Source organism: Notolepis coatsorum (assembly GCF_963971535.1).
Source record: "Notolepis coatsorum genome assembly, chromosome: 17".
NCBI classification, from domain to species: domain Eukaryota; kingdom Metazoa; phylum Chordata; class Actinopteri; order Aulopiformes; family Paralepididae; genus Notolepis; species Notolepis coatsorum.
The window spans coordinates 33275071-33301583 of NC_140181.1; the positions used below are offsets into that span (position 1 = coordinate 33275071).

The window sequence follows — 26513 nt, forward strand, 5'->3', positions numbered from 1 at the left end:
AGCCCCACCCCCACTTTCCGATTTTTTCACCACCAGCAGAAGGTTCACCAGAACTGTTGTACCGGGTGACTTGGCTGTTCCATTAAGGACAAGTACATTTAGCAAATCAGCCCTCTCCGTGAGAGCTGCCAAGACAAGTTACATCCGCAATATAGAAACATACAGATCATTCAAACACACTTTCAAAACATGGTTATAAGAAATAACTACACATGTGAACATAACAGCCCTGCAGAACTCTAACCCCATATGCTTGCATGTACCTAATATGTAGAATTATTGTTTGTTTGTACATTGTCTGTACATGTCTGATGTAAATATTTAGCATGATGTGTTTTTAACCTGTTCTTAATTACCCGTATGCCATACTGTATGTTATGCTTTATTTTTTAGCTGCTTTTTACCACCAGGCCCAGGGACAACAGTTGAAAATTAGCTTAGGCTAACACTGTCTAACACATTTACATTTATGTTCATTAATGTGTGCTGTCCCTGTTCAAATAAAGTTTAAACTGAAACTATTATGGAACTGCATTACCACGAATAGAAAAAATGTCAATGAAAAAATATTAGCTACCATGGTTACCACTGTAGTACTAATAGAAATACAGGTTAGATGCAGGATTGTGTGATGTTACCATGGTTACCACTAGTACTAATAGTGATACAGGTTAGATGCAGGATTGTGTGATGTTACCACTGTAGTACTAATAGTAATACAGGTTAGATGCAGGATGGTGTGATGTTGCCATGGTTACCACTGTAGTACTAATAGTAATACAGGTTAGATGCAGGATTGTGTGATGTTACCACTGTAGTACTAATAGTAATACAGGTTAGATGCAGGATGGTGTGATGTTGCCACGGTTACCACTGTAGTACTAATAGTAATACAGGTTAGATGCAGGATGGTGTGATGTTGCCATGGTTACCACTGTAGTACTAATAGTAATACAGGTTAGATGCAGGATGGTGTGATGTTGCCATGGTTACCACTGTAGTACTAATAGTAATACAGGTTAGAAGCAGGATCTCTATATATCCATGATGTGAAGAGGAGCTGCTACATCAACAGAACCTGAGCTTTTACTGGGTGTCTGTTGGAGTGACTAGGTGACCTGTTGGAGTGACTAGGTGACCTGTTGGAGTGACTAGGTGACCTGTTGGAGTGACTAGGTGACCTGTTGGAGTGACTAGATGACCTGTTGGAGTGACTAGGTGACCTGTTGGAGTGACTAGGTGACCTGTTGGAGTGACTAGGTGACCTGTTGGAGTGACTAGGTGACCTGTTGGAGTGACTAGATGACCTGTTGGAGTGACTAGGTGACCTGTTGGAGTGACTAGATGACCTGTTGGAGTGACTAGGTGACCTGTTGGAGTGACTAGGTGACCTGTTGGAGTGACTAGGTGACCTGTTGGAGTGACTAGATGACCTGTTGGAGTGACTAGGTGACCTGTTGGAGTGACTAGGTGACCTGTTGGAGTGACTAGGTGACCTGTTGGAGTGACTAGGTGACCTGTTGGAGTGACTAGGTGACCTGTTGGAGTGACTAGGTGACCTGTTGGAGTGACTAGGTGACCTGTTGGAGTGACTAGGTGACCTGCTGGAGTGACTAGATGACCTGTTGGAGTGACTAGATGACCTGTTGGAGTGACCTGTTGGAGTGACTAGGTGACCTGTTGGAGTGACTAGGTGACCTGTTGGAGTGACTAGGTGACCTGTTGGAGTGACTAGGTGACCTGTTGGAGTGACCTGTTGGAGTGACTAGGTGACCTGTTGGAGTGACTAGGTGACCTGCTGGAGTGACTAGGTGACCTGTTGGAGTGACCTGTTGGAGTGACTAGGTGACCTGTTGGAGTGACTAGATGACCTGTTGGAGTGACTAGGTGACCTGTTGGAGTGACTAGGTGACCTGTTGGAGTGACTAGGTGACCTGTTGGAGTGACTAGGTGACCTGTTGGAGTGACTAGGTGACCTGTTGGAGTGACTAGGGGGGGGGGGAGGAAAGAATCCAGGAATCTTCCCAAAGTTTTGACTGTGCTTCAAATTTCAGCCTCAAGAAAACGGAGAGAAAATGAGAAACAGACTTGAAGAGGAGGGATGGAGGGAGGGTGGTGGTGTGTTGAAGGAATGGTTTCAGATGTCGGAGGAGTGCGCTGCACACACAGGAGCAGAGGGAGAGAGGAAGAGAGGAGGAGGAGGAGGCGGAGGGGAGGCGGTTTGTGAGTTCAACCAAGATTAGGAGTCGCAGCCTGACGCGTCGTTGTCGAAAAGTTTTCACACAAAGAATAGATCTACCGAGCGACCACCGCGGGCAGGACCCTTCTTCTGAGAGCAACCAGACCTGGGATTACTGACGACAATAATAACTGCCCCCGAAACCAAACAAGCGGATCCAGACTGAAGAGGAGACGAGACACTGGCATTCTGAGATGCAGAATATCACAATAACAACGGGTCTGAAGAAGTGTGGAGTCTAGGAGTTTGAAGGAGAAAGCTGAGTTTGCATATTTTGGATTAACGTTTTTCGGGAGGAAAGAGAGAGAGAGAGAAAGAGAGAGAGGGGGGGGGGGCAATGTGAGGAGATGGTTCAATGCACTTTTCAGATGTGAAGGACATTATTTCCACAACGGGGGGATTGTTTTAGCACAGAGCAACGTTGATGTTTAAAACGTTCTAACGGCCGCCAGGACGGAGTTGATTGTATTTTCTGAACTGGATACACATAGTTGCAGGTCAGTAACAGAACCGCAGCTATACTTTGTGGCTGCTTTCGTTTCCACGCTTCCAGGTCAATAATGTAACATCTTTATTAGGATGTTTTCTTCATTCCAATAATACCTTTCTAAAGTGTTCCAGTATTGTACATATTTGCCTACCAGTGGTGGAAAGTAACTAGGCCTAATTACTACTCCAGTCGTGGTACCTGGTATAATTGTATACCGTTATTTATTTTATTATTTCTTTTTGTATTTTAGTATTTTTTTTGTATTTACTCAGACCTTTACTTTTGCGTTGGTATTTTTTTTATAAATGTTTTTGGTTACAGGAGTAGATATGTATTTCCAGTGATTCTGTCACATTCTTAGTCCTGTTTGAGAAGCATTATGATAACGGTGGGTGACTCCTAATCCTAACTAAGACATGTCAGCTCTTTACCCGCCGCCCGCTGTGTTTTCTGCCTGTCAGTGAATCATTTGAAATAGGATCAGTAGTAATTTGATGGCGTTTGACGTCTGTGTGTGAGAGAGAGAGGGAGAGAGAGAGAGAGAGAGGGAGAGAGAGAAGGATCGGACACCCCGAGTCACTGTCGCTTCTCATATAGTTCTACTGTTTGTTGTCTGAGCTATTAGACATATTGGAGAGATGAGACGGAGAGGAGATGACATGCGATACACAGGCCGTCATCCGAGAGACTGACAGACTGACACATGGACCAACTCTCCCATCTCTATTCTAATCTGTGGATTTATCCGTCGGAGAATTCAGAGTGTTTTTTCATACTGAGGAATTAGACTCTCTCTCAGCCCCACATCCTGTCCCGCTCCGCCTCTATGCCTGTGGGAGACCACCGGGCGCAGGCATGCAGCTCAACCGGCCGAGGAGCGCCCTGGTCAGCTACAGTCCTCCCCCGCTGCCCGCCGAACCCCCCAGCTTCTCGGCACAGTTCAGGACCCTGAGGTTCAGTTACCACATCACCACTGGGATGCCCCCAAACAGCCCGCACCCTGGGCTCAGGAAGACAGGTTTGTCTATTCTCTTCTTTTCTTTTCTCTGCTCTTCTCTTCTCTCTACTCTTTCTCGAGGTGTTTTTCTCTGGATAGGATGTCGATGTGGTTCAGGCATCCCCCCAGACAACTCATATTCCATTCTATTCTATTCTGTTCTAGATGGTGAAGTCGATGTATTGCTTCAGGATTCAGTCATATAATGTCAGAAACATCCCTATCTCAGCTGTTGTGTGTGTGTGTGTCCGTCCCTGTCTGCCTGTCTCCCTCAGCCCTGACCTCCCTCTCTCTATCACTCACTTCCGTTTGATGCAAGTACACTATCAAGCAATGGTTTGGAGAAATGCTCACTGTGCCGTACCTGAGCGTCCTGCACCTGTGGACATGGGATGGAAACATGGTGATTCAGGACTACAGCCCATTCTGATGTCATTGAGTCCAATCCCAGAAGGTTGCCTCAAAATTATTTTGTGGGCATGCCAGAAGCAATGCAAGACACATTGTTGCCGCAAATCCGGCTTATGAGGCACAGTAATGTGTGGGGCAAAAATAGAGTGATGATCAGGGGGGACCCTGATGTAAACAGGCGGACCCTGATGTAAACAAGACAAACGTCTTTCTCTGGTCTGCATCCCCTTAACAATTGTGTGTATTGAGCCGTACTGTATTGTACCCATTCTGCAAACTGTTAAATAAAGTTTTCATTCATTCATTCATTCATTCATCAAACTCCTTGCATGAATATGTTATAGTCCAACAAAGTTTATTCTACCAGATATCAGGATGAGGCATTTTTGGAACGAGACCAAGTCATAATTTCAGCTCTGTGTCAGTAAAACTCTTGAGCTCACTCTGCTTATTTGTATTCATTGAACTGTTTACAAAATGTGTCTCAAACTATAAATCGCATATAGACTACAACCAACTCTCTTTCATGGTACTGTTTACTTTTGATCCACTTTTAGAATGAATCAAAACCATGACCTTAATAGTCCTTGTGTGTTTTAATGGCCATTGGGAGGGATTGACATAACATATTGCCCTGTCATGTCTGAATATGCCTGAATAAAAAGCACCAACGAGTATTTGGGGGTAAAGTTGGGAACCTGTGCATTGAGCATTGTTACATGGATTGTGTAATTCATTGGTAGCTAATTTGCACAATTAAGCATCTGGCTTATCACTGATCACATCTCAGACCCTCAAAACATATAGTTACAGAGATATTGGAGAACAAATAGTTTTCTATTATGGCGGACACTAATTTGCATATTTTAAGAGTAGGATTACCACTGATTACTTAAAAAAAGTCCTAATCAGGTTATCTGACCCTCAAAACATAGGTATGTTTTCTTTCTTTGTTATTTTTTCTTTCCTGGAGTTATTGGGAAAAATTGGAGATGTGGTGGCCATTTTGTCATGCAAATTTGAAGGTCAAAAATTCAAGTTTGGCTTTATTGGATTCAGCCTGAATTATGCTAAAGTCTGGTTCCCAACTTTTACCCCCAAAAATATAATTTTTCAGGAATCCCGCTAGAGTACTTGTTATAACTTCCTGTTCTGTTCTGTTCTACTCCGTTCTGTTCTGTTCTACTCTGTTCTGTTCTACTCTACTCTACTCGGTTCTGTTCTATGCTATTCTATATTCTACTATGTTCTGTTCTATTCTGTTGTATACTCTGTTGATACTCTGTTCTGTTCTGCTATCTGAAAACCATTCTGATTACTCCTTTATCACATTGATCATGAGGTTCTCAGACTCACACACACACACACACATGCACACGCACACACATACCTTTTCAATCCAATTGATTCTGCAGAAGGGGCCATGCTTCTAAACATGGATAAATCATGAGACTCTTTCTCTCTGTCTATGGCTCTCACTCAAGTGTCTCTTATCTCTCTCTCAGTCTCTCTCTTATTTTCTCTGTTTTTCTCTCTTCCTCTCTCTTCTGCTGGCTCTTGCTCTTCCTCTTTCTCTCTCTCCTTCTAAACCTGGAAACATCATGAGTTGTGTGTGATCTTTCAATCACTCCACAATAGACCCTCTATGTAAACACTGATGTGTGTGTTCAAGTTCAAGTTTCTTTATTAGTTGTCATACAGAAGTACAGAATACTTTTATACAAAATGCTTCTTTCTGTTACGCTCCAGAGACTGTGCTAGACAAAAAAGATAAGTATAAAATAAAATAAGTATAGCAGTATAAAATAGAAGTCACGTACATAGACACAAGTGTTCAATATGTACATATGTACAATGTTCAATGCAAGTACACAGTAAATTTCGCAGAGTCAATTTTACTCAAACTGAGTACAATTTTACTCAGTTTGAGTCAAATGTACTCAGTTTGAGTAAGATTTACTCTGCGAAATTTACTGTGTAGAAGTAACTGAGTTACCATACAATATACTATGCAATATCCTAATATACAATACTATATAGTGCAACGCAGAAATGGGATGAGGTACAATTTAGGTACAATTTACAGTAAGGTGTACTGAGGCATGGGTTGTAGTGCAAATTCTTTGCCAATAAATATAAAGTGTGTTTAGGTGTTCTAAAGTGTGTAAGTGGGTGCTGCAGTGAGTTGTTTGTTTAAAGTGGTTGTGTGTGCTGTGAGTGCATCTGATGGTTGTTACATAGTGTTATTGTTCGTTGAGCAACCTGATGGCCTGGGGATAGAAGCTTCTTCTGAGTCTTTCTGTGCTCGCCTTAAGACTCCGGTATCGCTTGCCTGACCGCAGCAGTTCAAAGAGGCAGTTGTTTGGGTGGCTGGAGTCTTTGATAATTCTCTTAGCCTTACCCATGCACCGCTTGTTGTAAATGCCTTGGAGAGTGGGAAGCCCTCCTCCAATTGTGCGTTCGGCTGAACGGGCCACTCTCTGTAGTCTGCTACGGTCTTGTGCAGTGCTATTCCCAAACCAGGAGGTGATATTGCCAGTCAGGATGCTCTCTATTGTACATGAGTAGAAGTTCATAAGGATCTTCTGACTGACTTGGAACTTCCTTAGGCGCCTGAGGAAGTAGAGGCGTTGCCGTGCCTTCCTCACAACACTGTCAATGTGTGTGGTCCAAGTCAAGTCCTCGGTTATGTGGACTCCAGAGTCCAAGGTACTTAAAACTGTTCACTCTCTCAACCGGTGCCCCGTCGATGCTGAGGGGGCTGTAGTCCCTGACCCCCGACCTCCTAAAGTCCACAATCATCTCCTTTGTTTTGCTGACGTTCAGGGAGAGGCTGTGTGTGTGTGTGATCAAAATATGATGAACCTCATGATCAATGTGATAAAGGAGTAATCAGCTACAACTACAGAATGGTTTGGTAGAGAACAACAGAGTAGAACAGAACAGAGTAGAACAGAGCAGGAATTTCCTTCCTTCGTCCGGTAGGCATGCCAGAGGCTGGTCAGGGTGTTAGAAGACCCTGTCAGGAGCCGTCTCCTAGGCCGGCGTGTGTCAGTGGTAGTTATATAGGGGTTCATAGTGAGGGATGGAAACATTAAAGGGATGGGCTCTAGGTTTGTAGTAAAACACACGATATTTGTTAATTGGTTGCGAATATTTTGGAATGTGGATGCTTAGGAAGGTTGTACCAATGTCTCTTTGTTATTTAGGGAGTGTGTACTGTAGTTGAATAGTGATTAACACTTTGGATGCCAACGACGCTATAAGTCGTTAGTTCATGCCTCCAGTTGAGTGCCGCCAACGGCATATAGCGTTTGTTTGTCGTATTTTTTTTTATTGCCGATTTGTATTCATATTTCATCAATCGAGCCTCACGCTAGTGTTGCAGAGTCTCTCTGAGCTCAATTGGGAAGATACTTCCCCCTATCGTCTTTCCCTGTGTAACTGCACCCCATTAGTTTAGACTGATGAAGGGGGGGGGGGGGCAGTTTCCTCATGTTACTTTTCCGTCAAGCCAACTGAAGAGACCCAAGTTGATCGCCGGCAGCGTTTCACCTGCACTGTACAGGGCATTTTGGAATACATGTACAAGCATGTTTTATGTTCTGAATAATTTCTAGCCCAGTATTTGAATAAACCTCAATTGTCTGGGCTTAGTTTCCCGCAGTGTTAATATTAATTAGCTCTAACACATTGACTGCCACGCTTCTATCCATCAATGTATGATCACTGCCACCAGTCTAAGCCTATGGAGATGTTCACCTTCTTTGCAGGGCTATAACTTTTTAAATTGTATTGCTAAATTGACATTACTATGGCCCATTCAACATCGATTATCTATCGTTCAGGATGTAGGAACGTTATACTTTTTCATTCATAGATTCTTCCAAAAATACCGTCTAGAATATAAGTATGTTTTTAACATTTTCTGCAGTAATTCCTTGAACGTGAGTTATAGGCATAAACGCATATATAGATTATCAACTGCCGTTTATTGCAGATACACGCTATATTAAAAATTTCAACTGTACATGATCCTAAATGTTATGACTCATCATGCGCGGATGAACGGGGGGGGGGGTCGTTTATAATTCCGTGATCGTCAGTAAATGCTTTATGTAGTATGGGTTGATTTATTTATAAACAAAGTTTTTTATTCAAAGATTACATTTACATTCATATCCTGCATACAGATGTCATGTCCTTTGTTGTTTCCTTACTGAATATCCCTCCCTCCCGCCCCACCCAGAAAAATAAAAAAGACAGTACAAAAGTAAATAAATACATACAAAATAAAACAAGACAAATACAAAATGTGACATTAGGATCCACTTTAACAGCAATATGGTACTCTTAAAGGATAAGTATATTTGCTATGGATATAATGAAACATAAGTGCAACTCCAGGTCCGATACACCAGCCAGGTCGTATGACCCTAAATACGTGAGGTGGGAGATTAAATAAATACACGCCTACTGTCCCCAACAACCCCAATCAACAGGTAAGCCCACTCAGTGAAAACTGTCCCCCCCCCTACATGGCACTCGACATAACTTCAGTCAGGAGGAAACGGATCTATTCTATCTACATATGAGATTAGCGGTTGCCAATGTGTGTAGAATTTATCAGCTGATCCTCGAATTGTAAATTTAATTTTTTCCAGTTTTAGGAATGACATCACATCATTCAGCCATAATCTGGATGATGGGGGAGGTTCTGCTTTCCAATGCAAGAGTATCCTCCTGCGGGCAATCAGTGAGGCAAAGGACACTACATTGTATTGTTTTTTGGTCAAGATCACATCCTCCTCGGGGATCCCAAAGATAGCAATTTGGGGGCAGGGCACTATAGTAATCTCCAGTACCTCCGAGATGGTATCAAAAAAGAACTTCCAGAATGTTATCAATTTCGAGCAGGACCAGAACATGTGGGTTAGATCCCCTGGTGACTGTGCACATCTGTTACAGTTGTCCGTCACATTGGGATATATTTTAGCCAATCTGGCATTGCTATAATGGACTCTGTGAAGGACCTTAAACTGAATAAGGCCAAGTCTGGCACAGGAGGAAGAGGTATTAACTCCCTCTAGTGCGTCCCCCCACCATTCATCCGAGAAGGCTACCCCTAGTTCAGTCTCCCACCCCGACCTAATCCTGTTTATGGCTGTGTCTTTTCTAGGTATGGTATCATAGAGATATGAAACATGGCCCCTATCCATACTAGCCGAGTGTCGAAAACGCTCCACACCTGATGGAGGGGGCAACTGTGGAAACGTAGGGGAATGGGTCCTCACAAAATGCCGAATCTGGAAATATCTAAACCGGTCAGAGTGAGGTAAGTTATATGTGTCACATAGGTCCCCAAATTCTGCAAATACACCATCTATGTATAAGTCACTCAAAGTGATTAGTCCCTCTTTCTTCCATCTAGCGAACCCAGAGTCCAGTGTAGCAGGTAAGAAAAGGTGGTTATTACAGATGGGTGCTGACATAGTGAGCTTAGTCCACCCGCATATCTTTCTCATCTGGGCCCATATCTTTAATGTGGAAACAACAATTGGGTTCTTACTATATTTTGTTGGTGATAGTGGCATTTCACCACAAGCTAAAGCTTGAAGGGAAGATGTTGGGCAAGAACTGGCCTCAAGTTGACCCCAGCTGCTGTCCGGTTCACTCGTCCACAAGACAATTTTGTGAAGATTGGCGGCCCAGTAATAGAACATGAAATTTGGTAGGCCCATTCCTCCCTGACTCCTATCCCTTTGCAGCAAGGATAATTTTATTCTTGGTGTTTTGCCCTCCCAGATAAATGAAGAGATCATCTTATCCAGATCAAGAAAAAATGCTTTGGGGAGAAATAAGGGAAGACTTTGGAATAAGTATAAATATCTGGGTAATACATTCATTTTAATGGAATGTACTCTGCCAGCTAAGGACAGGGGTAAGCCATTCCACCTCTGTAAGTCAGCCTTTACCTTTGTTGTTAATGTGGTAAAGTTTTGTTTTCGAAGAGAGCAAAGAGATTGGGAGATGTTAATGCCCAGGGACTTAAAACCAGTATCCGCTATCTGGAAAGATGGAAGGCGATGGGAAATATTCCGGGCGAGATCATTAATTGGGACGCATTCACTTTTCTGTACGTTTAATTTGTAGCCAGAAAAGCTTCCAAAAACCTTTAGAAGAGACAAAATATTTGGGATACCGGCCATTGGGTCTGATATGTAGAGCAATAGATCGTCTGCATAAAGAGATACTTTATGCTCGCTACCTCCCCTCCTAATGCCAGAGAACAAGGATTCAGCTCTAAGAGCTATGGACAGGGGTTCAATGGCCGCCGCAAAAATCAATGGAGACAGCGGGCACCCTTGGCGTGTCCCACGTGTGAGTGGGAAGGGCTTAGAACTGAAGCCATTAGTTGTGACACATGCCTGGGGGGCGGTGTACAGTAAGCGTATCCACGCCAACATTTCTTCCCCAAATCCAAACTGTTTTAATGTAAAGAACAAATAGTCCCACTCCACTCTATCGAAGGCTTTTTCCGCGTCCAGAGAAACCACTACCTCCGGGACTATTTGAGAGCTTGGTAGTCCAATAATGCTCAACAGTCTACGAATATTTGTAAAGGAATGGCGGTTCTTTATAAAGCCTGTCTGGTCCTCAGATATTACTGTGGGGAGAACAGCCTCTAGTCTACATGCCAACGCTTTAGCTAATATTTTATTGTCCACATTAAGAAGAGACACAGCTCGATAAGAGGAGCAGTTTATGGGGTCTTTATCCTTCTTAAGGAGTAAAGAGATGGAGGCCTGCGTGAGAGTAGGTGGCAGAGTACCCTTCTGTAATGAGTCATCAAACATCTCTAATAATAAAGGGGCCAATTGATTTGAAAATTTCTTAAAGAATTCTACAGGGTAGCCATCTGGGCCTGGAGATTTTCCGCTCTGCATCTTTTTAATAGCTGCAGCAACCTCACTTAGTTGTAGCGATCGGTCTAAGTCCTGACAATCTTCTGGAGAAATTTTGGGAATAACTTGGCCTGAAAAGAAATCTAGCATTACAGAGGTGTCTTTGGGCGCTTCAGATGTGTAGAGCTGTGAATAGAATGACACAAATGCGTCATTAATTTGTTTAGGATCCGTTGTTAGTGAATCTGAACTATCGCGAATCTGTGGTATTAGTTGTGAGGCTGATCTGCTCTTCAGCTGTTGGGCCAGAAGTCGACCCGCCTTGTCCCCACTCTCATATAGGGCACCCCTTGTTCTAAGCAACAGTCGTTCTGCCTCTTTGGTGGATAAAAGATTATGTTCCGTCTGAAAGCCAAGCCGGTCCTTATAAAGTTCCGGAGTTGGAGCCACGGCATAGCGACGATCAAGATCTGTAATCAGAGTCTCCAATTGTTGTTGCCTTTCGAGACGCTGTTTGTTAGCATGTGCGGTGTATGAAATAATTGTGCCCCTAACATTTGCCTTTAGTGTCTCCCATAATAATGAGGGTGAGGTTTCGTCATTTTTATTTGTCTCGAGAAATAGGTCAATCGCTTGAGATACCACGTTACAGAATTCATCAGATGCTAGTAGGGTAGAGTCCAGTCTCCAGAAACGGGCCTCTTTGGGTTTAGATTTGAAAATAAGTTCAAAGGTTACGGGGGCGTGGTCTGAAATAGTTATAGCAGAATAGCTAGCTGAGGACAAAGACGGTAATAAGGCCTTATCAAAGAAAAAATAGTCTATGCGTGTGTAGGAGTGATGCACATGAGAAAAAAAAGAGAATTGTTTATCTGTAGGATACAGAAATCGCCACGGGTCAATGTAGCCATTGTTATTCATAAAAGTGGACAATGTTTGAGACATCTTTGAGGGCACAGCAGTCCTGGTACTCGATCTATCAAGGTGGGGGTCCATTACACAGTTGATATCTCCTCCCAGTATTAAGTGATGTGTGTCTAAGTCGGGAAGTGAGGACAGCAGTTTCTTTATAAAGTTAACATCATCCCAGTTAGGTGCATACACACTCACAAGGACCACTGGGGTCTGATATAGTGAGCCAGTTACTATTATATAGCGACCATTGGGGTCTGAAACAGTCTTAACGGGAGTGAACTGTACTTTCTTGCCTATCAGTATGGCTGTCCCTCGTGTTTTAATTTCAAATTTAGAGTGGAAAATCTGACCGATCCATGGTCTAGCGAGTCTCCCCTGGTCAGTGGTACGTAAATGTGTTTCTTGAAGAAATATAATATCGCCTTTCAATTTTTTTATGTGGGAGAAGACCCTAGCCCTTTTGACCGGCCCATTTATTCCCCCCACATTCCATGAGAAGAATCTGACTGTATTCCCCAGTCCCACCGAAACCTTTGCGTTAGTCATTGTCAGTTGTTAGTGGGTCAGACATCATACATAATAATAGTTGCAGAGTGTATAATAGTATCCCAACCAGGGAAGGGTACCAACCTAGACTGCCGTGCATCGGACCTAGAAGAGCACACGCTAAAATGTCAATCACAGCAAACAGACAGAGTGTATAAGAATAACAGAGTACCATAAAACAAAAACAAAAGCAAACCCTCCCACCCCCCTCCCCCCTCCCCCCGCACATCAAGTGTTCCATCCCCGAATGATGGGAACAACCGTGCTGACTCCAACAGGAGCCTTTCCCTTCAGTGATACTTACGGCTATAACCATGGCTAACAAAAACAAAAAAAAAGAGCTCAGCAGGGTTATATGTAAATATTAGGCACCTAGAATACAGTGCAACCTGAGTCAAAATAAAGGATCATTTTATCTAATGTTTAGTCTATGACTTTATGGTCCTTGGATGTAAATGCAAATTAAACATGGTCAACTTTCAAAAATAGAAAACCACTGGTTATTGACCGACACCAGACCTTATATGTAGTGGGTACACCCATTACAAAGAATATTCAGGCTCTGGAATATCCCCCCTCCCAATGTCAACCTCATTAAACATAGAATACAGTGCAACTTAGATCTAGTGCTTAACCTACAACATGTATGGTCATAGGGTATAAATGCAGATTGAACCTGCCAATTTTCAAAAATAGGAGAAAATTGGTAGATGTTTAAATCAGGCGTGATTAGGTATAAAACAAATTATACATATATATATATGGTATATTGACCAACCTCAAACCATACGATTAGGGGCACAACTGTTACTAAGAGCAATGATAAGAGTACAGTGCAACTTAAATCCAGTATTTAACCTATGACTTTATGGCCATATGATATAAATGTAAATCAAACATGGTCAATTTTCAGGTATAGTGAATAAATGGTGTATTGACCAACCTCTCGCCTATGTGTAGTGGGAACAACAGCTACAAAGAGTAATGATAAGATCTTATTACAACTTAATTCTATTGTTCAACCTACGGCTTTATGGCTATATGATATAAATGTAAATTAAACATGGTCAATTTTCAGATATAGAACGTGTTCCCTTCACAGTTATAGGGCATCTTAAATCTAGTGTTTACCCCCGACCCCCTTGGCCATGTGCTATAAATGTAAATTAAACGTGGTCAGTTCCCAGATACAAAAAACATCTGGCACTAACCGACATCACACTATGTGTGTCGTGGGGACGGCAGCTACAGAAAGTAATGATGAAAACACCCTACAACTTAAATAAACGTGGTACATTTTCAGATATAAGGGAATAAGTGGTATCTTGATCGCCCTCGTACGGCACGGCCCCACACCACCCGCAGGCGGAGGAGTGTCTCCCCCCGCGGACCGCGACGGACCGCGGCCAGAGCGCACACGAAGGACAGCGCACCCACGGCCCGAACAGCCATAGAACAATAATAACAACAAAAATAAAAATACACACTGTACCACCCAACTCTAATGTTTAGAAAATGACTGTTGTATTGACCTACACCATACCTGGTCGCGGTGGCAGCAGCTACACAGTAATGATAAACACTGTACCACTCAAATCTAAAAATGCAACGTGGGGAATTTTCAAATCTAAAAAATAAAATAGCAGTTGACTGACATCCTATTATGTGTAGCGAGCACAAGTTGAGGCTTTCATTTTTCTTCTTTTATACAACTTAAATAGTCGGCCCGAATATGTCGTTGACTCACCAATCAGTCCGTGGAAACTAATAGAAAACAGTCCCATCTTTAATTCAGTCTAGTCCCCGTTTCTGTTCAACGATTTGACAAAAGTTGCAGCCTCCTCAGGTGTGTCGAACTGACTCTCTTTGCCGCGATAGGTAACGATGAGGCGGGCTGGATGGCGAATTCCAAAACGGAGCCCCTCCACCTCTCGGAGCTGGCTTCTCACCTCGTTAAACGCTGCACGCGCCCGTGCTATCTTGGCGGTGTGGTCTGGAAAAACGGAGATGGACACCCCCTCGTACATGATCCTCTTCGTCTCTCTTGCTTTCTTTAGGATGTCGACACAGTCTGAAAAGTAGTGTAGTCTGGCCACAATCGTGCGAGGTCGCTCCCCCGGTCGGAGTCGCTCCCCTGGTCGGGGTTTGGCCTGGAGTGTACGGTGCGCCCTGTCCAACACAGGTTCCTTCTCCATGTTGAAAGCCTCCTTAAGCAGCCTGGAGACGGCTGCAGTCGTGAGGGGGGAGCCTGTACCTTCAGGAACGCCAACAATCCGTATGTTGTTGCGACGAGACCTAGATTCGAGATCTTCACATTTATTTTCTGTTTTAATCAGTTCTTTGACAAGATGTTCAACTTTCTCCTTCAAAATGGCGACGTCGTCGGTGCATGTGGTTAGCGCGTCTTCCACTCCTGCCACTGTGCCTTTTATCAACGTTACCTCAGATTGTAAAGTTGTTATCTTGGCTGACCATTCAGTGTTCATGGCTTGTAGTTCGGATTTGATGGTTACTAGGTCATTTCCCAGAGCCGAGTGCAACTCAGCTTTAAAGATTTCAGCAATATCATTGCGCACAGTTGCAAGAATGTCCAACTTGAAGGCCGCGGCTTCTGACTCCCTGGTATCCACTGGGAGAGAGTGGATCGAAGGCTCACGTGAGAGCGGGGCCGCACCACATTGCGTTATTTTCTGCTGCGACTGAGATATTATACACGGTATTTTAGTAACTTTTGGAGGCATTTTGAAGCCCAAACAAAAACTGTCTAGTTCACGGGTGTATTATATTCAATACTAGTAAAAACGTCTTCTTGAAAGGGTGCCTTTAGATTATATAATTAGGCAATTCTGCCGGAGCTCTTAAATCTGCGTGTCACTCCATAGTACGTTAAACCGGAAGTCATGGGTTGATTTATTGATCAGATGGTTTGTAAATAAAGAAATGTACAATCGCCTTGAAAATAACGTTACTGTCCTCTTACCGTTCGCCGATGAGACTGGAGGAAAAAGATCCCACTTATTTGACGTCGATCGACTAGATCCATTTCCGGTTTGTATGGCGCAATAAACGCCCAAATCATATCGATTATTGAGTTATGGTAGCGATCCATATACACGGATGTGTGTCTAGAGTCCCGCAACAATATGTGACTGCCGGACGGATTTCCCAGATGCACAGAGATCACCAGATCCATTTCCGGTTGTAACTCGCCCGATCATCCAGCGGCGGTATTGAAGCGTTGCACTGTTGTGCAGAGTCCCACTGTCTCAGCAGAGGCTGGGTGGCGGAATTATGAATACCAGGGCGAAAAAATGAAATATGATCTCAATAACGTCGTACGGCGTGGTTTGGCAAAATTTGCATGACCAGCAAACCCGTCGTAAGCCGTTTATGGCGGTCAATGTGTTAAAGTGCCCAGAACGTATATAGTCTTTCTCTCTTGAACCCAGAAGAGTGTTGTTCTTCATTGTACTCTGGGGTGGGTGCATACGTTTGGGGGTTTGTTTTTTGTCCTTAGGGGCCTTGGCGATATACCGTAATGATTCTGCTGGATATTAATATTGATTTGTGATCAATATGGTTTTAGGAGCAATAGATCAACATCCTTAGCAGTGATAGATTTTGTGGGAAATATATCAACAGCAATTAATGAAAAACAACCCTCAATAGGTGTATTTATTGACTTACGTAAAGCATTTGACACAATGGAATGGGTATGGAATAAGAGGTGTCACTCATCATTGGTTAAGACGTTATTTAAATAATCGGTTTCAATATGTAAACATTAATAATACAGAATCACATCTTAGAAGAGTAACTTGTGGTGTTCCACAGGGTTCCGTATTGGGACCCAAGTTATTTATACTATTTAAATAATATTTTTACAGTATCGAATATTTTGAAAATTGTTAAGTTTGCTGATGATACTAATTTACTTTGTTCAGGGGAGGACATACAAGAATGATTGAAAACAGTAGAAATGGGATTGATATGATGAAGTTAAAGAAATGGTTTGATAGGAATAAGTTGTCTCTTAATGAAAACAAAACTAAATGTATGGTATTTGGTGGTATTCCTACCGACTGTGAAATTAAACTGAATCTAAATGGAACCGAAATTGAAAGAGTATATGAAACAAAATTCTTAGGTGTGATTATAGATCACAAACTCTGTTGGAAGCCACATATACAATATATCAAAGGTAAATTAGCCAAATCTGTGCATTCTGTACAAAACAAGGGAGCTATTAAATCAGAAATGTTTGCATATATTGTATTTTTCACTTGTTGTGCCATACATGTCATATTGTGTTGAGGTCTGGGGGAATGTTTATAAAACAAATATAGATCCTATTATTAAATTACAGAAAAGAGCTTAGAATTAGAATAATAATAATTAGAATAATAAACAAAGCTAGTTACCTTGAATCGACAAATCCATTATTCATAAAGTCCTGCACATTAAAATGTGTAGATATGGTGTACATAAAAACCTTGGAAATAATTTTTCGTGCTAAGAGTAAAGCCTACCAGTTTGTATTCAATGTCTCTTTCAACCAAGAGAAGGAAAGTATAATTTAAGAGGGTTGTGTATTCTTAAAACATGTAAAAAGGTAAGAACTAATGTAAAAGCTACTGTAGATGTGTTTCAATTTTGGGAGTTAAATTATGGAATAGCCTTAGTGACGGGTTGAAGTTGTGTACTTCTCAGGGGAGATAAAAAAAAGCCTTAAAGGATAAAAGAATTCAGGAGTACAGTTTTGAGTAAAACATCAAACATTTGTATTTTTCTAAAAAAGAAAAAATTATATCTTTCTTTCTTTTTTTTCTCCACTTTTTCTTCTATTTTTCTCTTTTTCTCCCATCTCAATTCCACTGTGCCAATTCTTCCCTCCCTGTCTTGAATGTTGCTCGCATATGCTGGCTGGTTATAACTGGCCGGTTGTAGGGAGGATAGAAGCCTTGCATCACGTGTCCCCTCCGATACACGAGGAGGCAGCCTGTCACATCTTTTCACCTGCCAGCGCGGACTCTCATTGGCTAGGTGTAACGTGAGGGAGGCTCACACTACCCCCGCCATTTCCTGTCTCTGCTGTGCAGGCGTCCCCAACCGACCTGTAGGAGTCGCTGTCCACAACGTCCAGATTACCAACCATCGACTTCCACCCGCCAACTCTGCCAATTGAGTTAGTATGACGGCTGGCCCAAGCCGGAGGCAACGGCGACAGCCGGAGTCAAACCCGGTGTCTCTTGCGTTGGTGACGAGCGCAATGTCCGCTGCACCACCCAGCCGCCTTTATATCTTTCTTTCTTATATTAAGATATATTTAGTTTTAAAGAATTTGTAAAGGATAGGCAAAAATAAGCATGTGCTTCAGCCTATTCCTTTTTTTCGGTTGTTGATTTTGGATTTTGTGTGTGAGCTTGCCTTGAATATGTACATTTGTGATTGAATTTTTTTTGCAAGTCCACACGGGTGTGTTTGATTTGTCTGTAAACAAGACCGTAAAATAAACTTCATTCATTCATTTTTCAGAGATCATGGTTTGGCCTGGGCGAGAAATAATCTGGAAGTCTCCGGGTCCGTTGGACTTCGGATTGATGCTGCCCACTTCCGATTGATAATGGCCTTGTTTACTTTTTACTGTCATATTTTTAATTTTTTTTGTAAGACTCCTGTAACTCATGTTAAAGGAGTTTGGGGTTTGTTGTGGAACGTGTGCGTCTCCAGCGTGTGGGTCCGGGAAGGGCTTGCACACGGACACACATAATTGGGATGATGAACAGTGTGAGATGCTGTAGGTTTGCAGCTATTGGCAATCCTATGAGGGGCTAATATATTTTTTTTATCCACTTTTTCTCCTAATATTTTTTTTTCTCCCATCCCCTCCCCTGTCGTTGCTAGACTATGCCTCCCACTGGTCGGTTGTAGTGAGGATAGAAGCCTTGCATCACATGTCCCCTCCGGTACACGAGGAGGTAGCCTGTTGCATCTTTTCACCAGACAGCGCGGACTCTCAGTGGCGAGGAGTTACGCGTGGGAGGCTCACGCTGCCCCCGATACTTCCGGTCTCTGCTGTGCAGGCGTCACCCATAGGACGCCTGTAGGAGTCGCTGTCCACAACGTCCAATCCCCACCCATCAACTTCCACCCTGCTGACTCTGCCAAATGAGCCAGTACGACGGCCGGCCCAAGTCGAAGGCTGAGACTGGGATTCGATACCGGAGTCTCTTGCATTGGTGACGAGCGCAATCTCCGTTACGCCGCCACCCAGCCGCCTGGCTAATATTTATATTGATGATAATATTTTTTTTTTATCTTCTTTTTTATCTTTTTTTATGTTCATTCCCCCATTATGCTTTGGGGTTATGTACATACATTTGGGTGTGGGGGTGTTACGTGTTTGGTGTGTTTGTTCCCAGTGTGATGTGTAATGTCTAGTTGTAGTTCCCTGTCCTGGTCTTGTAGTTCCTTATCGTTTCCCTCCCAGGTGTACCCATTTGTAATCAGCCCAGGTGTGTCTTGTCTCGTCATCCCCTCGTGTATAACTGTTCTGTTCTCCCTGTGTGAGTTGCTGATCCTGTTTGTACAGTCCTGTGTTTTGTCTGTCGTTATTTTATATTATTCCTTTTGGTTACAAAACCCATGGTAAATATAATTAAATATCTTCTTTTGGTTACTTTGGCTACCGTTTCCTAATTATGTTACATTGATACGACGACGACCACTCCTTCAGTCAATGGTAACGTAATACCTGATTAAGACATTTCTAAAGTAATCAGTGGTAATCCTAGCGTCCGCCCATTACAGAAGAAATATTTTTTCTCCAATATCTCTGTAACTAGACAAGCAAACATGAGATATATATACCCACTATATGTTTTGATGGTCTGAGATGTGATCAGTGATAAGCCAGCCAGATGCTTAATTATGCAAATGAGGTACCAATGAATTACACAATCCGTGTAACAATGCTCAATGCACAGGTTCCCAACTTTACCCCCAAAATACTCCTTGATGCTTATTCAGACATGACAGGGCAATATGTTATGTCAATCCCTCCAAATGGCTATTGAAACACACAATGACTATTGAGGTCATGGTTTTGATTAATTCAAAAAGTGGATAAAAAGTAAACACTACCATGAAAGAGAGTTGGTTGTAGTCTATATGCGATTTATAGTTTGAGACACATTGGTAAACAGTTCAATGAATACAAATAAGCAGAGCTGTGAGCTCAAGAGTTTTACTGACTCAGAGCTGAAATTATGACTTGGTCTTGTTCCCAAAATGCCTCATCCTGATATCTGGTAGAATAAACTTTGTTGGACTATAACATATTCATGCAAGGAGTTAGATCATGACTCTATTTTTGACCCACACATTACTGTGCATCATAACCCGGATTTGCGGCATTTGCAACGATGCGTCAAAATAATTTTGAGGCAACCTTCTGGGATTGGACTCAATGACATCAGAATGGGCTGTAGTCCTGAATCACCATGTTTCCATCCCAAGTCCACAGGTGCAGGACGCTCAGGTACGGCACAGTGAGCATTTCTCCAAACCATTGCTTGATAGTGTACTTGCATCAAATGGAACTGGAGAGCATCACTTGTTGGTGGCATTGCTTCTGGTTTACCAGTCTTGGAGAACAGTATTATGCTGCATCAACAGTCTGTTTTGTTCCCATCAGAGAGAGAGAGCAGTTGGGAGGAATGCAGCGGTGTTGTTCTCAGAAAGTTTCACTCAGTTTTACAAGTGTCGCTACTAATGTTGAGTAAATGACAGTTGTCATGCAGGTGTGCTGTATTTTTGTAGTTGGCTAACATGTATTAGCAAGCATTGTTGTGATAATGAGGAACAGTGTTAAATCATGGATGCTTGCTGTGTGTTTGATTGATTGAAAATTGTATTAACAGATTGCATAATGGGTACAATACTGTACAGCTCAAGACTTTCGTCTTGTTTACATCAGGGTCCCCCATTTTCAATTCATCATAACATATATGACATACATGACATACGGATAGACAGTACTGTTACATCTAGACATTTATGACATACCAGATGTAGCCTATGTTGTCTGAATGTGTGTGTGAGAGAGAGAGAGGGGGGAGGTTACATAAGTGGAGCCACTAATGCCAAGGTCAAACTACACGATTATAGAAGATTTTTGGAGGTCACCGACAAAAAGCCCCAGATCAGAGGCAACTCGGTGTTCGCTCGGTGTGTGCATGTTGACGCTCGATCGCTATGTGTGAAATGTTCCAAGACACTACCGAGTGACTCACCAATGTGTTACAGACGCCCGACAGATATCTAGCATGTTAAATATCTGTTATTAAATATCAGGCAATGAGCTGCAGCCAATGAGAGCGCAAGAAATGAGAGAGAGAGAGAGAGAGAGAGAGAGACTATTCTGTGGTTGAGTTACAAAATTTTGTTGAAAGAGTTTAGTTGAAAAACTGTACATTTAAAAGCTGTCTTGTCTGAAGAAAATTATTTAACTGTTACAACTTTTGCAATGTTCAATGACCCTGCTGTGTTTAGGGTGTCTCGGACATTTTAATAAGGGGATGGGTGGACATCTGGGAAATAACCAGCCCATACTATGTCTATACTACTACCTACTATGTACTTTGCTACTATGCATTATACTACTACCTACTATGCTACTATGTCTATACTACTATCTACTATGTACTATGCTACTATGTCTATACTACTACCTACTATGTACTTTGCTACTATGCATATACTACTACCTACTATGCTACTATGTCTATACTACTATCTACCATGTACTATGCTACTATGCCTATATTACTACCTACTATGCAAATATGTCTATACTACTACCTACTATGCTACTATACATATACTACTACCCACTATGCTAATATGTCTATACTACCATCTACTATGTACTATGCTAATTATGTCTATACCTACTATGCTTCTATACCTATACTACTACCTACTATGCTAATATGTCTATACTACTATCTACTATGCTAATTATGTATATACCTACTATGCTTCTATACCTATACTACTATCTCCTATGCTAACATGTCTATACTACTATGCACTCAGAGTGTAACACTCAAGTTCAACACTGCCAGATGTGAACCCCTCCTGCTCACTTGTTTTTCACAATTTGGAAGTGGCTTTGGAAGTGCCAGCTAAATAACTAAATGTAAATGTAAATGTATCATCTGTTTACTATCAGCTCCATTCAAAGCTGCTTCTGTTAATACCTTACAATAATACAAACAAACAAACACACACACACACACACACACACACACACACACACACACACACACGCACACGCACACACACAGAGCAGTGCAGGATGATAATCTCTGTTAATAACAATCGCCACCATTATCTACTACATTAGTTTGAAGGCTTAGTCAATGTGTGTGTGTGATGGGGGTAAGAAAAAGACTCCAGATGACCATTAAAGGATTAGATTAGAATATATTATTATGACATAAACTGATATAAATAATAATCCTCCCAAGAATAAAGAACTAGAGAAAGGGAGACCATGTGTGTGTGTGGTAATGGTTTTTAAACATCTGTTCTCTGAAGGAAAACACCCCCCCCCCCCCCCCCCCCCCCACACACACACACACTCCATAACGGTTTACACCCGCACGCACATACGTGCACGCACACACACACACACACACACACACACACACACACACACACACACACACACACACACACACACACACACACACACACACACACGCATATGCACATGCACTCACACACAGACATGCACACGGACTCATGTACAATAGAGAGCATCCTGTACAATAGAGAGCATCCTGACTGGCAACATCACCTCCTGGTTTGGGAATAGCACTGCACAAGACCGTAGCAGACTACAAAGAGTGACACGTTCAGCCGAACGCACAATTGGAGGGGGGCTTCCCACCCTCCAGAACATTTACAACAAGCGGTGCAGGGGGAAGGCTAAGAGAATTATTAAGGACTCGAGCCACCCGAACAACTGCCTCTTTGAACTGCTGCGGTCAGGCAAGCGATACCGGAGTCTTAAGGCGAGCACAGAAAGACTCAGAAGAAGCTTCTATCCCCAGGCCATCAGGCTGCTAAACGAACAATAAACACTATGCAACAACCATCAAATGCACACAGCACACACACCCACACGCACACACTCACTTAAACCACACAAACACACTTTATATTGATTGATAAAGGATTTGCACTACAACTCGTACACCCACTGTAAATTGTACCTAAATTGCACCTCATCCCATTTCTGCCTTGCACTATATAGTATTGTATTAGTACACTGCACAGTATTGTATATTATATGGTAACTCAGTTACGTCTATTCTGCATCGAACATTGTACATATGTCTATACTGAACACTGTGACCTCATTTTTTTTTACTTCTAATTTACATGCTATACTATGTTATTTTATTTCATACTTATCTTGTCTTGCACAGTCTCTGGAGCGTAACAGTAAGAAGCATTTTGTATAAAAGTATTCTGTACTTCTGTATGACAACTATTAAAGAAACTTGAAACTTGAACTTGGACACTTGTATTGGATTATTGCAGCAGCTAAATTAAAATACAATGTGTTGATGAGGTCACAGAACCAAACTAATTTACCATTATTCATATTCACAGGGAACACAGGCTGTGTGTGTTTGTGTGAAAAAGTAAAAACTTGATTCATCATTATTATTGAAAAAAATCATTTCTACTGGTGTTTGGTGCGGCGGTTGGTAATGTCAAATAATAATAATAATAATAATAATAATAATAATAATAATAATAATAATAATAATAATAATAATAATAATAATAATAATAATAATAATAATAATAATAATAATAATGCATTCTATTTATAAGGCGCCTTTCAAGGCACTCAAGGACGCCGTACAACAATTTAAAAACAGTTAAATTCATAATCACAGTACATTAAAATAAGAAAAATAAAAATGTCTTGTATTTAGAAATAATGATCTAATTCTATACTGTCTTGTGATGTTCTTGTGATTTCTAAACCATTTCACAGCTAGACTACAGAGCTCTAAACCATTTCACAGCTAGACTACATAACTCTATTTAAACCATTTCACAGCTAGACTACATAACTCTAAACCATTTCACAGCTAGACTACATAACTCTAAACCATTTCACAGCTAGACTACATAACTCTATTTAAACCATTTCACAGCTAGACTACAGAGCTCTAAACCATTTCACAGCTAGACTACATAACTAAACCATTTCACAGCTAGGCTACATAACTCTAAACCATTTCACAGCTAGACTACATAACTAAACCATTTCACAGCTAGGCTACATAACTCTAAACCATTTCACAGCTAGACTACAGAGCTCTAAACCATTTCACAGCTAGACTACATAACTCTAAACCATTTCACAGCTAGACTACAGAGCTCTAAACCATTTCACAGCTAGACTACATAACTAAACCATTTCACAGCTAGGCTACATAACTCTAAACCATTTCACAGCTAGACTACATAACTCTAAACCATTTCACAGCTAGACTACATAACTCTAAACCATTTCACAGCTAGACTACATAACTCTAAACCATTCCACAGCTAGGCTACATAACTCTAAACCATTTCACAGCTAGACTACATAACTCTAAACCATTTCACAGCTAGACTACATAACTCTAAAGCATTTCACAGCTAGACTACAGAGCTCTAAACCATTTCACAGCTAGGCTACAGGTGGAGCGCTAAACCATTTCACAGATAGGCTACACGTCTCTCTTCTCAGGTTTGGTGGCCTGTCATGTCCAGAGGTTAGTTGTGAGTCTTTCAGATGGCTGGTCTCACTAGGAGAGCCAAGCAGTCAGCAGAGGATTGTTCAGTATCTGCTCGTATTGTGTCAGTGTGGAGGAGACTTGAAGTGACTGTATGTTGTTGTGTCTCAGTGTGGAGGAGACTTGAAGTGACTGTATGTTGTTGTGTCTCAGTGTGGAGGAGACTTGAAGTGACTGTATGTTGTTGTGTCTCAGTGTGGAGGAGACTTGAAGTGACTGTATGTTGTTGTGTCTCAGTGTGGAGGAGACTTGAAGTGACTGTATGTTATTGTGTCTCAGTGTGGAGGAGACTTGAAGTGACTGTATGTTGTTGTGTCTCAGTGTGGAGGAGACTTGAAGTGACTGTATGTTGTTGTGTCTCAGTGTGGAGGAGACTTGAAGTGACTGTATGTTGTTGTGTCTCAGTGTGGAGGAGACTTGAAGTGACTGTATGTTGTTGTGTCTCAGTGTGGAGGAGACTTGAAGTGACTGTATGTTATTGTGTCTCAGTGTGGAGGAGACTTGAAGTGACTGTATGTTATTGTGTCTCAGTGTGGAGGAGACTTGAAGTGACTGTATGTTATTGTGTCTCAGTGTGGAGGAGACTTGAAGTGACTGTATGTTATTGTGTCTCAGTGTGGAGGAGACTTGAAGTGACTGTATGTTATTGTGTCTCAGTGTGGAGGAGACTTGAAGTGACTGTATGTTATTGTGTCTCAGTAGGGAGGTAAAAAAAACATTAGCTTTTAGTGGCAAAATAAAGAAATAATCATTTCTATAATCATGCAACTTCCTGTAATCATTTGACTCTGCTATAATCCATTATAATCTGGCCTGGAAAATGGCCTTTTGAGCCTCCAAGATGAATGTAAATAGCAGTGAGAACATGTTCGCTGCTAGCTGCCACATTGAATTCCTAATAGGTGACACTGCACCCATCGCCTTTCGGTTAAAGACTCAAAAGTCCCAAACAGAAAAAAATATCCGATTTGACACTGTTGTAGTCGAGACCTGGCGCAACATTTGGATGCAAAAACCTTGTTGTTGGCTCCTATTTAAGGGGAATAGCCATTTGAATGAAAAATGCAGATGCCATTTTTAGATAGATTTAGATTCACTTTATTGTCATTACACAGTACAAGACAGTGCAACAAGATTGTGTACATCCAACCATTTTGACAGACATTTCTAATCATCAACCGACAAACGCCATCGTGTGGCACAGGGGTTGGCTACAATTTGAGTGGTTGTTTGTTCTACCAACTGAAAGTATCATCTGGGACTTTGGCTTTTTGTGAGGGAAGTGGCACAAAAATGTAAGGGCCTCAGTTTGTCTCGGTGTGGAGGAGACTTGAAGTGATAAATCATTCAAATGTGTGAGAGACGGAGAGAAAGAAATAGGCTCCATACGGATCACTTCCTGTTAAGCTGGTCTAATCCTGCTACAAATATTATCCATTACAGTCCATTATATCACTGAATGACTGACTGACTGGCTGACACACACACACACACGCGCACACGCACACACACTCAGTCAGTCAGACACCTGGTGTTTTTGTGTTTTCAGCAGAATGCCATTATTTTACCTTTGAACTCACTAGTAAAAAACACAGACAGCAGCAGACCTGTCCAGACCCACAACCTGTTAGCCAGACCTGAGAGGTATTTAAGGAGTGGGAGAGGAGAGTGGAGGAGAGGAGAGAGGGGAGGAGAGGAGAGGAGAGATGGAGGAAGAATTTAGGATGCATAGTTTTTAATTGCATAGTTTACATTTTAATTGTGTCACTGCGAAGCGGAGCACAACTCTTCAGGTGCACTTTGTAGACCTGAAACTGGTGCGCTAGATCAATCCTCTAACTGGCCAAACATTAGTCCTCTAACTGGCCCTCTAACTGGGGGCGTCCCGGTTCGATTCCCGCTCCTCCCGGGCAGCGTGCCGAAGTGTCCTTGAGCAAGACACTTACTGTAACCCCTAACTGCTCCCAATGTGCAGGTTGGCACCTTGCATGGTTGCCATCAGTGCATGAATGTGTGAGTGAATGGGTGAATGTGAGGAACAAAAAGCATGTTGGATAAAAGCGCTATATAAAAGCAAAAATGCACCATTTACAAACATTAGTCCTCTAACTGGTCCTCTAACTGGCCAAACATTAGTCCT

At 42.0% G+C, this 26513-nt stretch overlaps 1 protein-coding gene across 1 annotated transcript in view; it reads left to right on the forward strand.

The window, feature by feature from the left end:
- The first annotated feature begins 3417 nt into the window (after positions 1-3417).
- fgd1 (FYVE, RhoGEF and PH domain containing 1) overlaps positions 3418-26513 on the forward strand; it is a 121210-nt gene continuing 98114 nt past the window's right edge. Inside the window, exon 1 of the mRNA XM_084333909.1 lies at positions 3418-3747. Coding sequence (XP_084190035.1) covers positions 3585-3747 — 163 coding nt within the window. The 5' untranslated portion in view covers positions 3418-3584. The remainder of the gene's footprint in view (positions 3748-26513) is intronic.